General features: G+C 33.5%; 1 protein-coding gene across 1 annotated transcript; it reads right to left on the bottom strand.

The window, feature by feature from the left end:
- Positions 1 to 11,870: 11,870 nt before the first annotated feature.
- Positions 11,871 to 15,946, bottom strand: LOC133317945 (uncharacterized; the record flags this gene model as incomplete). Its single annotated transcript, XM_061519851.1, has 3 exons — positions 11,871 to 12,525; positions 12,682 to 13,918; positions 14,233 to 15,946. Coding segments are annotated over 3 exons (3,606 nt in total), but the record flags the coding sequence as incomplete, so codon positions are not given.
- Positions 15,947 to 16,920: the final 974 nt, after the last annotated feature.

Here is a 16,920-nt window from a genome sequence, read left to right as displayed (position 1 = left end):
GACTGTGAGTGAGGTGAGCGACGCGAAAAGAGTGACTGAGTGAGAGCAAAACAGTAAGACCCACAAACAGATGAAAGACAGAGCGTAAGTTTGGATAGGTTAAGAATTGGAAATGCATTTCAAAACTGATGGGTTAATATGTGGGTTTAGAATTTTGGGCTGTTATTTCGGATGGGCCGAAAATTAAAAATAATAGACAATTAATTTCAAAGTGTTTTTTTTACATTTTATAATTTAATTAAAAATATTTTATGAATAAATAAATTTTAATGTCAAATTTTAAAGATTTACAAATGGAGTTTATATATGATTTATTATTTAGTTTCTTTTATTAGTTTTTACGTTTTTTTAAAATTTTATTTTAAATTTTCTAAATTTGTATTAATTTATTATTTTATATACTAGTAGAGCCTTATAATATTAATTTAGAGCTTAATTTGTATGCACGAATGGTATTTTTTTTTTAATATTTAGTTAAATATTGTAAGTGATAAGTATTACATTCGATTCATGTTACTATCAATGTTTTTATAGACATTTTATAACTATTATTGTATCTTCTTCTTAATTAAATTTCTTCTTATAACAAATAATAATAATATAAATATTATATAAGTCCTACAAATAAAATTAAACTCTTAATATTTATCATTATCAAAATATTCACGATGTACGAAGATATGAATACAAAGTGGGGATGGGGTCCTCCTTACATTTATTTTATTATTTAATAAGAAATTAGGTGTAGTCTATCCTACAAGAAATTAATATTGTAGGGTTTATTTATATTTTATTCTATTTGGTACAAATGGGTGTCAACTTTAACACGAGAATCCTTTAAATGTAGCTACCATCAAACTAATACATAAGATATCATATCACCCATCAAAAGGCCGAAGATTTTCCAATTTTCCTGATAAAAAATTTGGTGGCGGCTCCACATTCAAAAATCGGTCATTACACTCGTATTAGTTTTTTAAAGGATTAATGTGGGTGAGTCTTCTTTGAATTTCAAAGGGATCATGATTTTGACTAATTGGATCTATTTTGAATTTCAAAGGAAAGATAAGTCGACTATTTTTCTTCTAAGGGATTAAAATGGATCCCATATATTTTTGTTTTGCGATGAAAAAGGTACTTTACTCTAATTTTTATTAGTTTAAATTCATTTTAATTATGATAATTTTATTAAAATTACTCTTTATCCTTTTTAATCTATTACTCAAAATAATTTTGTAGATTTATTTTTCAAAATAAAGCATTTCAAAATTCTTCTAAGGAAAGTAATCTAAAATTTTTATATTTTTATATCAAATACAAAATATTATTAATTGAGAAAAAATAAAAAAACATGTAACATCAACTAATTATGTAAATTCGAATATATTATATTTAAATAAAAATTAGATTTAAATTTAGCTTTATCAATTAACTTTTCATCATTCCAATTGTCCCGACCCATCATTCGATTTGAGTGCGTTGTGTCTAAATTATAGCAAGGATATTTCAGGGGAACATTTACTCAATTATATATTCCATTTTGGTTGAACCAATATATTGAAGACCAGAACCATCATATACCAATTGGGGTATTGAATGAGTGGCTCAGAGGTCCAATCAGGTGTGTCACTTATTGAAAAGCTTGATTTAAATTTAAACAAAAGTATGTAATAAATATAACAACAATAATAAAATAAATATCACAAAAAAATCAATGGTATCATGGTTGTAGGAGCCACACAATATGTATCTAGGAACAATGACTCGATTTCGTCAATTGCAGCTGAAGTTATGATTTTCTCAATTTTTCTCTCTTCCTCTCATGGCTTCCACGAAATGAGAAAGAAGATAGCTGATGGTGTTTTATGTTTTTAGTGATCTAGTGTCTATGCTTTATTCACTTAAGCTTAGTTAACAAAAGTCAACAACTCATTAAATGACTAGTTACTCATTTCTCCTAAAAGTAACTTTATGGCATTTCCAACCTAGGAATGTCGTTCTCGCCATAAGAACATCATTCCCACCATGGGAACCACTTATCGAACGTCGTTCCCACACCGGGAACGACTACTATTCATCAAATCAAATCAAATCTAGTTTTATTTTTCTGAGCTCATTTACATTCACTTTTATTCCATAAGGAACAGTTTTAGCAATTCACTGTTGGGTTTCTGCACCATTTTTTTGAAATACACCGAATCACTAATTGTGCACTGTTCGCATGCAAATCTGTAAAACTTCTAAACTTATCACTTTTGGTCTAAACATGACTTGTTTCGCTTACATTGGACTTTCATGTACTTATCACATAATTTATTTATTTATGGACTCTATCGATTGCTTAAACAATGGTACAAAATACCCGGCAGAAAATACTTTTTACGAGATTTTTGCGAAAAGTGCCAGACTAAACAAAATCACATTCTAAACACATGTTTGGCATCTAAACCTCAAATCAAATATCTATAATAAAGATTTACTTGTGAAGGTCATTATAGATTTAAGGACATAATATTTTCAATTTCTGCAATCATTTGCAAAACCCATCACACTTTGCAATGAAAAAGAATTTCATCGCAAAAAATGGAGCCATTTTTAAAGTTAGAAAATGCAAAATTTTAATGCATACCCGAAAGCCATTGCAAAACCCGTCACGGTTTGCGATAAAAAAGGATTCCGTCACAAAAAATGGAGACACTTTTAAATTTTTGAATCTTTGAAAACTTAAAATTTTACTGCATACTCGAAACCCATCCCAAAACCTGTCGCAGTTTGCGATGGTAAATGATTCCATCTCAAAAAGTGGAGCCATTTTTAATTTTTTGAATGTTGGAAAACTTGAAATTTTACTGCATATCCAAAAGCCATTGCAAAACCTGTCGCAGTTTTGATGGAAACGATTCCATCGCAAAAAATGGAGGCATTTTAAAATTTTTAATGTAAAAACTTGAAATTTTACAGCAGACCCGAAAGTCATCGCAAAACCCGTCGCAGTATGTGATGGAAATGGATTCCATCGCAAAAAATGGAGCCATTTTTAAATCTTGAAAAACTTGAAATTTTACTACATAGTCGAAACCCATCGCAAAACCCGTCGCAGTTTGCCATGGAAAAGGATTCCATTGCAAAAAAAGGAGCCATTTTTAAATTTTTTAATGTCAAAACTTAAATTATACAGCATACTCGAAATTTATGGCAAAATCCATCACAGTTTGCGATGGAAAAGGATTACATCGCAAAGAATGGAGCCATTTTTAAATTTTTGAATGTTGAAAAACTTGAAATTTTACTGCATATGCGAAAGTCATCGCAAAAAATGGAGCCATTTTTTAATCTTGAAAAAGTTGAATTTTTACTACATACCCTACACCCATCGTAAAACCCGTTGCAGTTTGCCATGGAAAAGGATTCCATCGCAAAATGTGGAGGCATTTTTAATTTTTTTAATGTTAAAACTTAAATTGTACAACATACGCGAAAGTCATTGCAAAACCCATCGCAGTTTGCAATGGACAATAATTCCATCGCAAAAAATAGAGCCATTTTTAAATTTTTAATGTTGAAAAGAGCGACATTTGCATAACCGTAACCCATCACAAAACCCGTCGCAATTTGCGGCGGGTTTTGCGATGGCTTACCGTTATGCAGTAAAATTTCACGTTATTACATACCCAATTTTTCTTACCTAGTTTTGCGCAAGATGTATCTGTCGTAACATATGCCGTCGCAATAAGCCATCGCAATTTATTCATAATTGCGATGGAATGTTTTACTTCTTTATTTGCGATGGTGTTTGTGATGGAATTGCGAGGAAATTTGCAACTGTTCTATCGGGATGGTAATTTAGCTCTATTTCTGTCGCATTATGAGTTCCGTGGCAAAGTCCGTTAAAATTTGCGACGGTTGTTTTACCATCCCAATCTCCATCGCAAATTGCGATGGCTTATTTCCCATAGCAAATTTCCGTCATTGTTTATGGATTTTCTAGTAGTGAAGTAACTCAATTGGCAACACAGGCTAAGTAAAGTGGGGAGAGAACTTGAGTTCGATTTCCACCAAATACATCTTGGGGAGTGGTAAGAAGCTTTAGTTATGACTAATCTCCTACTTGAGATTAGTCTCATAGCCGGTTCAAAGAGTTAAAACTTGTGGGGATACCCGGGGTGCCGACTCGTCTCAAAGAGATAATTACGGTTGACATACAAAAAAAATAAAAATAATTAGTATTAATTATTTGTATAAAACATCCAAAATAGTTTGTATGTTTTGTTTCCTTATCTTATAGTCATCTATTTAATGTAAATATGGATTGTTATTTTACCTTCTATTTCGTATAATATCATATCAATATAAAATATTGTTATGTCTATTATTATCTCCATCTTTCCTCGTTTATACTCAAACCTGTCTACCACTACTCCATTATCGAATTTCCTAAAATTCGAAGCTCTGCATCACATTTTTTTGTGACCCATTTATTTTTTAGAAAAACTCCTTTTTTTTTTACTTTCATTATTATACATCCACTTTTTTGGTGTTACACATCACCTTAGGTGAATGTTTCCACGAGACTGAACCATATTACAAAAGGGGTGTTTAGAGCTTTCCTTTTTAGGGGAGAACTCATGTGAAGAGGGTAAAGTTACGAGTAGAGACAATGGAGTGTCAAGGGGTGAAGTTGAGTTTGTAGAATTGGATGTCGTAGAAGAAAGGTTGAGTTCACATCGACCAGTTATTGAACAACCCACTATGTCAGGTTAATCGTGAGTGTACTTGAAAATGATTTAGTAGCAGAAGGTGATGTTGGTGGCTTAAAAGAACTTGTACATTAATATTATCAATTGAAGAGCTTCCCTAGAATATTCAAGGTAGTGTTGTACTCAAAGCAACGGTCGATGGACCTTGTTGTTAAGAACAAATATAGGTATACTGAAAAAATCATATGATCAATTGAATTACAAACTGAATCAAATTGAATTAATATATCGTATATTCGAGTCAAACCTCTACTTGTCCCGGGAATTTAGAAGTGAAAATTGAGGAAACTTTCATGCAATGATTATCTTCTTTCCCAAAATATAGCAAAAAATATGGTTTCAACTAGTGTTATTAAACTCGACCCGGGTATTAACCCGGTCGGGGTACTAGGCCACTGGTCGGACGGTTTGACACGAATATATATAAATATATATAAAATTATATAGAAATATGAACATATAAATTTAATTATATTCACCATATCTAAAATGAGTTAAACAAGGTTCACTAAATAAGCTCAAAAATTACCTAATCACATCTTTACAAGTTCATAAAGCACAAATAAATGAAAATGCACCATATTACTATGTCAATTTAAATTGCACCTCAGAATCCCTATAAGCATACCTCTCAATGACATTGAAAAGGTCAGATGTTGTGAAATCTTATTTTTCAAATTCATCTACATTGAAATAACATATGTCACATTCTCTTAATTTATTGTTTCACAAATTTCTTTAGTATTGAAAGCTAAAATTTGAGGTCATTGTAGAAGAGTATACTACTAGCAAATAAAAATATAAAAAAATTTAAAATGAGTTATATATTTTTCCTGACAAGATGAAACAATTTTGGTTTTTAGTTTTTTTTATTAATAATAAAAATGCATGACCCGATCGGGTCTTCAGTTTTGGCCGGATTTGACTGGATCCGATGCATGGCCGGTCCGATGCTTGACTAGAACCGGTCCGATAACCGGTTCGCCGAGTTCTGGGTCGGACCGGGTTTCATAACTCTGATTTCAACAATCAAATCACTACATGGAATTATGGTAAGATACTCTCCCTCAACAATTTCAAAAAAGTGCTCACCTTTAATTTGTTTATCCCTCTCAAGTTTTAACCAAAATTGCATCTTAAAACAAAAACAAGTTTGCTACTTGGAAAATTCACCTTCCGCTAAATATTTATCTTCTTGTGTTGTTTATTGTTTCTTGAATTTGCATAGTCAATGGCAATGAGGTGTCTCCAACCATGTATGCAAATTGGATCCTATTCCGAAACTATGACATAAAGCTAAGCTAAGATTATGGTGATTATCGTTGGAAGAAAAAGAATAAATTTTGTGTTTTTGTGTGCGTGTGTTTCTTTAATTTGCTTAGCCAATAGCAATGAGGGGTCTCCAACCATGTATGCAAATTGCAATCATGTTCCCAAACTATGATAAAGAGCTAAGATAAGAGTAATATGGTTATTTTAGGAAGCAGGACAAATGCGTGTGTGTTCCCAAACTATGATATAGAGCAAAAAAAAGGGTCTTTTGACTTTAATAGTGTCATATTGATAATGTTTGACCAGAATAATTTCTTGGTCAAACATATTACCTATATAATGCATAACGACGCGGCACTGTGAGAAACATTTTAAAACGTGATACATATGAAACCGCGTCCTGTGCATTTTGTTCAAATCAGTCACATCACTGAAACGCGTTACTCTCTCAACCGCGTCCATTGCAAAAATAATTGCAAGGGACGCGGTACTACACCAACCGCGTGTCAGGCAGAGCAAAAACGATGTTTAACTGATATATAAGAGTACTGCACCAACCTATATTTTGTTGTTGTTATTAAACATAGGTAAAATATCACGTGAAAGTATTAATCAGTTCTTTTTCTTTCATAGTAAACAATGTACTAAAAAAAGGGAAGCACAAAGAGAGGGGTCAAAAACAATTTTTGAAAACTTTAGGAAGCTTGAACAAACCGAATTTCCAAGATGATGTATATATTGTATTTATCTCTTCATCCCAAGATGCTGATAAAAGGTTTACCAAAATAAAATAAAATAAAATAATAATATGCAGATAAATATATTAAAATATGTTATTTTAATCCAAATTATTATATTTTATGCTAAGAAAAATAGTTACACAACAAATATCATGATTAGAGAGTGAGAGTTAGGGGACTCAAAAAGGACTTTATTCATTTTTGGTAAGGGACTAATATGAATATTTTGTATTGTAAGGGACAAAAATGGGAACCGTATTTTTTGTTAAGAACCCAAAAGGAACTTTACTCTTTTATTTGATATTTATATTAAAAAAATACGGTCCTCACTTTCGTCCCTTTCAATACAAAATATTCATATTAGTCCCTAACAAAAAAATGAGTAAAGTCCTTTTTGAATCCCTAACTCTCACTCTCTAATCATGATATTTGTTGTGTAACTATTTTTCTTAGCATAAAATATAATAATTTGGATTAAAATAACATATTTTAATATATTTATATGCATCTTATTATTTTATTTTATTTTGATAAACTTTTTATCAGCATCTTGGGGTGAAGAGATAAATACAATATATACATCATCTTGGAAATTCGGTTAGTTCAAGCTTCCTAAAGTTTCCAAAAAATGCTTTTTGACCTCTCTCTCTGTGCTTCCCTTTTTTTTAGTACACTGTTTACTATGAAAGAAAAAGAACTGATTAGTACTTTCACGTGTATTTTATCCATGTTTAATAACAACAACAAAATATAGGTTGGTGCAGTACTCTTATACATCAGTTAAACATTGTTTTTGTTCTCTGACACGCGGTTGGTGCAGTACCGCGTCCCTTGCAATTATTTTTGCAATGGACGCGGTTGAGAGAATAACACGTTCCAGTAATGTGACTGATTTGAACAAATGCACAAGACGCGGTTGCATATGTATCACATTTTAAAATGTTTCTCACAGTGCTGCGTCGTTATGCATTATATAGGTAATATGTTTGACTAAGAAATTATTTCGGTCAAACATTAGCAAGATGAGACTATTAAAGTCAAAAGGCCAAAAAAAAGATACCAAATGATGGTAACTTAGTTGGTACCAAGGAATTGAACAGGTAGTGGTGAGAGCATGTGTTCGATCTTCTAGAGTATCGTCTTTGGTTAAAGTCTTAATCTCGAGACCCGCCCCAAATTGGATTAGTTGCAAAACAATGAACCAATTAAAGTATATTAAAAAAAAAAAGAGCAAAGAAAAGATTACGATGGTTATTTGGATACTACATTGGAACAATATCGAAGCACCACCAAACAAAGGAGAGTTATTTGGATATTTCGATTATATTTAGTCAATTTGAAATGAAAGACTTTTGCAATCAATCATTATATTTAGATGATTGGTTTTTGGAAAGAGACATGAGATGTTGGATTGTCAAGCACATAAGAAAAGAAAGAAGGTTAGGAAAGTCAATCAATCGGGCTAGAAATCTGTTAAAATCCTACTATGGTTTTCTTAACCGGGCAAAATAGACAACTTAATCTAACTTTTAACTGTCCGTGGAGTGAACTTGAATGAAAAAAACCACAGGAGAAAAATGATTCTAAGGAAAACCATAGATTTCTCTCTCTCTTCTGAACTTTTGACGAAATATTATGAGACTCTAGTGTAGTGATAAATGTTATAAGCATTCATGATTTCCTCTCCAGGAATGCAAGCGATCCAATTCCCGATTGAACCTGTCTCCTCGGCCAGCTTAGACTGATTTTAATAATATTATTATAAACTTTTAGCGTACAGGCTTCATTGTCATTGGTTTTATTTTTTATCAAACAAATTTAATCAGTTTAATCGGATCAATTTTTGGCTGGCTACTTTTTTCCTTAAATAAAAATAAATTAAATACAATTTTTTCCTTTGTTTAAAATATATGTTTGGTTCTTATATATTACACTCATTTTAAATTTGGTCTTTATATGAAATAAATTCCAATTTAGTGTCGTTATATACAATCATTTTATGTTTGAAATTGTGTAAAGTATAAAAGAAAAATGTCGTAAGTAGAAGTTAAAAATAATATATATATATATATATATATATATATATATATATATATATATATATATATATATATTAACGATAAAAAAGTTTTACCTGACCTACCAGGACGATTATAATTTCAAATATTTGTAACAAATCAAATATGAATTGTTTAAAAAAGTGGGAATACAATAATATGTAGAAATAACTTGTATGATTACCAATTCATCTCTTCAAAATATTTTTCAATGAAAAGTTAAGAAAAGATAAATCTAATCTAAATTTTAGTGTTGATCTTAGTATTTACAATCCTAAGCCATTGACAATTACACTCCTTGCAAAACATACAATTACAAATACCTAATAGGCCAACTTATATAGACTCTTTTTTTTTTTTTTTTAATGGATGCCAACCTATAGGCTTGTAAGTCCAAACATTTTTTAAATAGACTTATGACCTGATTGTTGACTAGGAGGCAAGGGCTCGCTTTGTTTTACTACTTAGGCTAAATCATATATTGTTTGAAGTAAGTCGAATTATGAGTTTCTGATATGCCATAACACTATGAATCAAAGACTAAATCAATATGTTTTTTAATAATTTTATTTTCATGAACCAATAACCCATAAATTTACATAATAATCTTAATATAATCATAATCAATAAATATAAATAATAGAATAGCCTAAAAGTCTAGAAAAAAAACAATATGTTGAAATTTAATCATTGTAAATATATAGATTATGAGAAGGGACTATACTCTCATGTTGCATGAGATTGATCTCTCATACTATACTCACATAAAAAGACGTGCCTCTTTTTTTAAAATAAAATAAAATAAGTGGGTCTCAGTTTATCTGTCTTACAACATAAGATAATTTATCTCCTACTAGAGAGAAGTAAAACCCTTATAGGAAATACATGACTAACTATTTGAGCTTGATTTAGTTTCATTAATGAAATTGAAAACTTAACCAAAAGATTAAATTTTTCAAAAAGAAAACCAAACTTCGATTTTAGTCAGATTTTTGATGTAGTTATGTCTTCTCCTAAATATATGCATAAGTTTAAATAAAAGAATATGAAGCCCATATAGATATTATATTATGACTGAGGATTTGATGGTTCAAAGGGTAGGCCCGAGGAAAACGACGGCTCGCCGGTGGTCCATGTCCGTCTAAATGAACTTGAATGGTCAAGCTGTGTCAATTTGGTAACAGCCTGGCATATGTTAAATGGCCGTTCTATAACTTAACGCCAACTCCTATGCACTCTTACTAGCAATCATTCAATTACGAAACAAAACTGTCTCAACTCATGTATGTGTATTTAGAAAATTGTTATCACAACCAACAACCATTTGTTTAAATGGTTAGCATTTTAGGGAAAAAAAGTTGAAAAAATTAGTGGATCCATTCACTTTTATGTGAATGTAATAGATAATTTTTTTACAATAAAAGCACAAATATTCGTTATAGTACTTCGAGAAAACGTAGACAATTTGAGCTACTTCAAAAAATGTTACAATGAATTATTTTCTCTCCTAAACTACTGATATTTTAAAATATGAGTATAGAAAATGGGTTTTTGCTAACGTGTACCTTTTAAGCAGATGTTAATACTTAAAAATAATATTTTTTTACACGTCCTAATTATTTGAAGAAGAAAATATAAAATATTTTTTGAATTTTTAAGATATTTTTCTTAAATGAACACATTAACCAAATATAAAAAAAATAATAAACAATTAACTATTGTAAGATGAATTAAAAAAATACTTCCAAATTTGTGCTTTACAAACTCAAATTATATTACATACGCTAAATTCTAAATACCTACAAACTCACGTTCTAAAAGTTAAATAAAAAAAAAAAACAAAAAAATTGTCTGAATTCACACAAAGTCTTTAAAGGGGTAATTGAGGAGATAGGGGGGGGGGGGGGGGGGGGGTTGATATTTTCCTTTTAAAGACACTAAAGTCTTTTAGTTTTTTTTTTTTTTTTTAATATATTTCAAGGGCAGCATGTACTTTTGATTCTCAGAAGTATAAAGAGTGTGTGAATATAAATTTGTAGATGTTTTATTACTTTAACAAACACCCTAAATATGTAGAGGTATAGTTGTATAGATATAGCTATATACGAATACGTTTTGTGTGCCCGTTTTTTATAATTTTGGAAGGATGAGGAAAAAGAAGATTAAATTAAAACGGGAAAAAGTTTTGATTAGAATTGCAGAAATATTGCAACTGCCTATTAAAGTAAAAATATCGAAAACCTCTTTCAGGCGTTTCGTAATTTCAGCTCATTTAAATGTTTTGTCATGTTGTCAGCCAAAATGGTTTTTCAGGTAGGGATCAAATTTCATTGAGGTTTGTTATTTCCAAATTAGTTTTTTTTTTTTTTCATTTTCAATATCAATAGGTCTTAAATTCTCTTTGTAATAAAAAAAAACTATTTACTTTCAGTCTACATTCCTTCTCATTTAGATATGTTTGTGTATAAAATACATTATAATACCAATAACCATTTAGTTTATGACTCTTAATAAAAAAAAAAAGTGATATAAGTCTGACAGTACTTGAATTTATTTACTTGAATAAGAATTGGGGACCGGAAAAAGAGTACATAATAATACATCAATCAAATGAATTGCATCAATGTTCACCTAACCCAAATCATTCTCCGCAGCTGTTAGCTCTATCATGAACACGACAAAATTCAGAAATGAAACTTGGGACCAGCCGAAAAATCTGGAATTCAGCCAACGATTTTTAGTAGACAAGCACCGCCTTTACGTAATGCAATTATAATGACAACCACCTTGGTTGATTTCGATCCATGTCGAAGTGCCTTGGCTTTTGCCCAAGTTATCTTATGGGCACACCAGGATTGTAATTTATTTTTCTTTTTAAATTGATGTATATCATTACTGTGTAAAGCTGTTATGTGAATTTCTATAAATGTAATATTATGTTAGTGTATGTTAATAAAAATTGGTTTTCTTAGTCGCTCTTCACTTTTTTTTTTTTTTTTTTTGGAAATAATAGGAAATTAAAACAAAAACACAACAAAAAGAAACTAGGCACAAAGCCTAGACCAGTGAACACCTATAGTGTCACCATACAGACTATCAATACAACCTGACGGTGGACAATCAAATTCCTGAATTACCCAAGAGAAACCATAAGAGTAAGAGGCTAGAAAGTCCGCTACTCTATTTCCTTCACGGTGAATGTGAGACATATAAATCTGCCAATCTCGCTGCATCAAATTTCGAATACGATTCACCAAATTAGCCGCAGGGTAATCATGGTGGCACCCATTTGTAATGAGCTGTTGAGCTGAAAGAGAATCTCCTTCGAGCCAAACTTGCCTAAAACCTCTATCCCAAGCTAGCTCCAAACCAACCAAGCAAGCCCATAACTCAGCATGCAAAACTGTACCTGAGCCTAAATTTTTACAGAATCCGACGATCCAAGTTCCTGAGGCATCTCGAAAAACTCCTCCACACCCAGTCCTAGTACCATTAGCATCACATGCACCATCAACATTAAGCTTAACCCAATCCACAGGAGGACAACACCAAGCAACCAATCTCTCTATTCGATTCCTTGGTTGATTGCCCGCTCCAAAAACAGGGTTAGCTGCAAGAGCGACACTATCTCTGAAACCAATTGCTGAACGGATAAGTGAATAAGCATTCTGGCGATCACCTTCAAAAACCCAAGAATTCCTACATTTCCAAATTTTTCAGGCTAAGATTCCAAATAAAAGAGGCCAGTCCGACCCCATCCCCCAATCATTTGAGCTGTCTAAATTAGAAATGATCCAATTGTGCAGGTTGAGGTTGAAAAATTCACGCTGATTTATATGAGGCATTATCATGCACCACACTTCCTTTGATTGTGGACAGTCGCGAATAGTATGAAGGATAGTTTCACTAGACTTATTACATCTAGGACACAGATCTGAAAGAGCCATATGGCGGCGGAGTCTACAAACATTAGTCATCAGCTTCTCCCCTGCCATTAACCAAAGAAAAAAGCGAATTCTTTCTGGCCCCTGCCATCTCCAAACACTTTCCCAAGGAAACTGTTGGATTGTAGTATCTTTGATGGCTAATATTTCATATGCTGACTTAACAGTAAACTTGCCATCTGTCGTTCCATTCCAAATTAAATGATCCTGGCCATCTTGACTAGAAGGAGGAAGAAAATTCATAAATCGATGCAGCACAGAATCTGGAAGCAATTGTCGAAGAGAATTCCATTTCCATTGCCCCAATTCATCCACGTAGTCCACCACCTTCTGAAGAGTATCACTAATAGAAAACTGAGAACCCGCATATGAGATCAAAGGACCACAATCGAGCAGCCAGCTATCAAGCCAGAACATAGTGGACTGACCATTGCCTAACTGCACCCGACTATGATCCATTATAATATTCCAATGACGCGTAATTCCCTTCCAAAGCTGGGAGCTGTTGTTTGGAGCATGAATAATTGGTGTCATGCCTGCCTTCACATTGTACTTAGCACGTAAGAACTTTGACCACAAGGCATCTGGATGAGCTACGAGGTTGAACCCAACCTTCATGATAAATGCTGAGTTCATTTCCCTCATACTCCGCAGTCCAAGGCCTCCATTTTTTTTATCCATGCAAATCTGCTTCCAGGACACAAGATGAGAACGTCTAGAGTGTGGAGATGAACCCCAAACAAAATTTCGAATCTTCCTATCAATCTCTTCACAGGTGACTTGCGGTAATGAACACACCTGCATTGGATATGATGGGATTGGTAATAACACTGCTTTAGATAATGTAACACGACCTGCTAGAGATAGACTGGCATGATTCCAAGCAGCAATTCTAGAATTCATTCGATCCAAAACATAAGAGAAAGATGACCGACCCACTCGCTTATGATGCAAAGGAATTCCCAAGTATCTTCCAAGATCCGCAGTCAAAGAAAAACCAAGAAGCCCACTAAGATGGTTTGTTTGAGTATGACCCACATTCTGAGAAAAGAAAACTCTAGTCTTACTATGATTGACTTTTTGACCAGATGAATCACAAAATATATGTAAGGCCTGTTGAATTATTAACACTTGCTCCTGAGAAGCTTCTGCAAACAAAAGGAGATCGTCAGCAAAAAATAAGTGGAAATTTATGGAGCTCCCCTTTTAATCCTCACTGGCTTCCACCTCCTGTGATCCACTGCCTGAGAAATGAGATGGGCTAGTCTTTCCATGCAGAGGACAAAAAGATAAGGAGAAAGAGGATCTCCTTGTCTTAAGCCTCTAGTTGGCCGAAATTCTTTAGTACAAGCCCCATTCCAAAGAACATTCATAGTGCAAGATGAAACACACAACATAATTAGTCTTATCAAATTTTCAGGAAGCCCTACATCATATAGGGTATCCTGAAGGAAATTCCAACTGATCCTATCGTATGCTTTCTCAAGATCAACCTTGATCGCCATCCAACCTTTAGATCCTCTCTTTTTCCTCATTGAATGGATTAGCTCTTGAGCAATTATGACATTATCCGTACCTTGTCTACCTCTGATAAAACTGCACTGATTAGGCATCACCAGCTTGTCCATATGCAATTTTAAACGGTTAGCAACAATTTTTGTTACCGTTTTATAAATAACATTACACAAGCTAATCGGACGAAAATCCTTGAAAGTATGAGGATTCTCAAGTTTAGGAATCAAGCAAAGAAGAGTCTGATTCACTTTTTCTATACGACTAGGATCATTGAAGACTCCCTTAATGAAATTACAAACAGAGCTCTCCACTACATCCCATTGGCTTTGAAAAAATATGCTATGAAGACCATCAACACCAGGCGCTTTAAAAGGCCCCATTGAGAACACTACTTCTTTAATCTCTTGACTACTAGGGCAGCTCTCAAGAGCCATCATAACTCTCCTTTCCATTTCTGGGAATTTGTTCCTAATGGGAAAATTAGGCCGGAGAGGAATATCTTCCTTATATAAATTATCATAGTATTCCACTTCCATACTCATGAGAAGAGAAGGGTCAGCAATCCAATCCCCGACATCATTTTGAAGGGCATCAATCCTATTCCTCCTACGCCTGGCAACTGTTGCTGAATGGAAGAATTTAGTATTACGGTCACCAAACCGAATCCAGTCAGTTCTAGATCTTTGGTACCATGTAATCTCTTCTCTAAGATAAATAGTATTTAACTGTTGCCAGATCTCTTTCTGCAGCCTCTCCAGAGAATGACTTAAGCTATAATCAATTCCACGGAGGCGAGAATGAAGATTATTTTTTAACTTCTCCTCCTCCTTGTAACAATCCTTATGCCAGGATGTGGCTTTCTCTCGAAAGTTTTCACTAGATGCTTTCCAATTGTGACCACCTGCCCAGCACCTCTTCACTAGATCAGAGAAAGAATTATGAGTCAACCAAGCCGCTAGAAAACGAAAAGGACGAGCCCCTCCATTACTAAAATTTGGTTGTCCATCCCAAAGAAGGATTGGACGATGATCAGAGTTATAAAAAGGAAGGTGAGAGATAACTCTGTTCGGAAATGACATGTTCCAGCTTTGATTTACACAAGCACGATTAAGTCTCTCCAAAAGATTACCTCTTCTCCAAGTAAAACTCGGACCTTGGTGCCCCAGATCACTAAGATGACAAGACATAAGACAATCTTGAAAATCCTGCATGCTCCTCCAATTGTGAACTGAACTCCCCCTCTTCTCCTCCGAGTGAATGTAAGTATTAAAATCACCCATAATGCACCATTCATTATTATTTTGCGGCTGAATATTCTCCAAAGCATCCCATAGAGCATGACGCTCTTGACGCCGAGGACTAGCATAAACAAAGGTGAAAAATTCCTGCTTATGATAATTAAGCCAGCTTATCTTTGAATGAATAAATTGATGATCAGTATGCAGAACTTGGATATTCACTTCTGATGAATTCCAAAGAATCCATATGCCTCCTGAAAAACCAATCGGGTCAGAAATAAAAAAATTTGAGAACCCTAGGCTTTTAGCCACTTGCTTTGCACGCAGTCCACCAATACGGGTTTCCAAAAGCACTAAGATACAAATACGATATCTTCTTGTGAGGTCTTTTATTAGGGGGAAAAGCCCTTTTTTCCAGCCCCTCTACAATTCCATGAAACAATATTCATAAAAAACAAATACAGAGAAGAAGAAAGAATGGTATGAACACCAATCATTGAGGAACAGTTTGCACACTTAAATCTCCCGAAATGGAAGCACCATCCGAATCCACCAAATTGTTGTGAGCCTGATTGCCTAACACCGATTTAACCAAAGCATCAGGGGGTTCATTAGTCTCCTTAAACTCTTCGTCCGGTATTTAGATTTTTCCATTTTGCTGGCCCTCTAAGAAGCTGACCATTCTCCTGTTTCCCGGAAATGGAACTAGAGTGCAATCGAGCTTGGAGAAGGATTCACGTTACGAGCTATATCATTGAGAAACATGTTTGTATCACCTTTAGACAAACTCAAAAAAATTCTCTACTTAGATTCCCTCGATAAAGATTGAGGTTTAGATGGAAGCTTGAAAGACTTAGAAGATACTGCAAGACCCGTTTGTTTTTTCTTTAGAACAAAAGATTCCTTCACCGCCCCAGTCATCTTCGGTAACTGTTGTTTATTTTTTCTAGAAACTATAACGCACCCATTCTGCAGGAGTTGATCTTCTTGGTTCTTTTTCTCTTGGGCCCGAATCGAAGGCTTAGTCAGACTATTAATTAGATCACCCATATGCTTAGCTGGCTGAGGAATATTTTGCGCTGACGTATCCATGATGGTTAACTGATTCAAATCAGGAATGTTGCTTGATTTCTGGACTAATTGCATTAAAATCCTGATGATTAGACATCCTTGCAACATTATCATCTTTTGAAACTTTGTTAACGTCAGCAATGATTGCGAAACGTGAGCCAATTGGCTGGCCATAATTAGGGACCGTTTTTATTATATATAAAATCTCCTTCTTAATAGCACCTGTATTCACTCCTCCTAAATTGGCATTAACTTGCATGACAGCACCAGATTTTTTCCCCCATTAAGCAATACGTAATCTAACCAAGCAGACTACATAAACATAC

Source organism: Gastrolobium bilobum, unplaced genomic scaffold (assembly GCF_033153095.1).
Source record: "Gastrolobium bilobum isolate Gb01-03AN ecotype WA unplaced genomic scaffold, APGP_CSIRO_Gbil_v1 utg3981, whole genome shotgun sequence".
NCBI classification, from domain to species: domain Eukaryota; kingdom Viridiplantae; phylum Streptophyta; class Magnoliopsida; order Fabales; family Fabaceae; genus Gastrolobium; species Gastrolobium bilobum.
The sequence above is the reverse complement of the archived record's forward strand: the minus strand, read 5'-3'. Positions and strand labels throughout refer to the sequence as shown.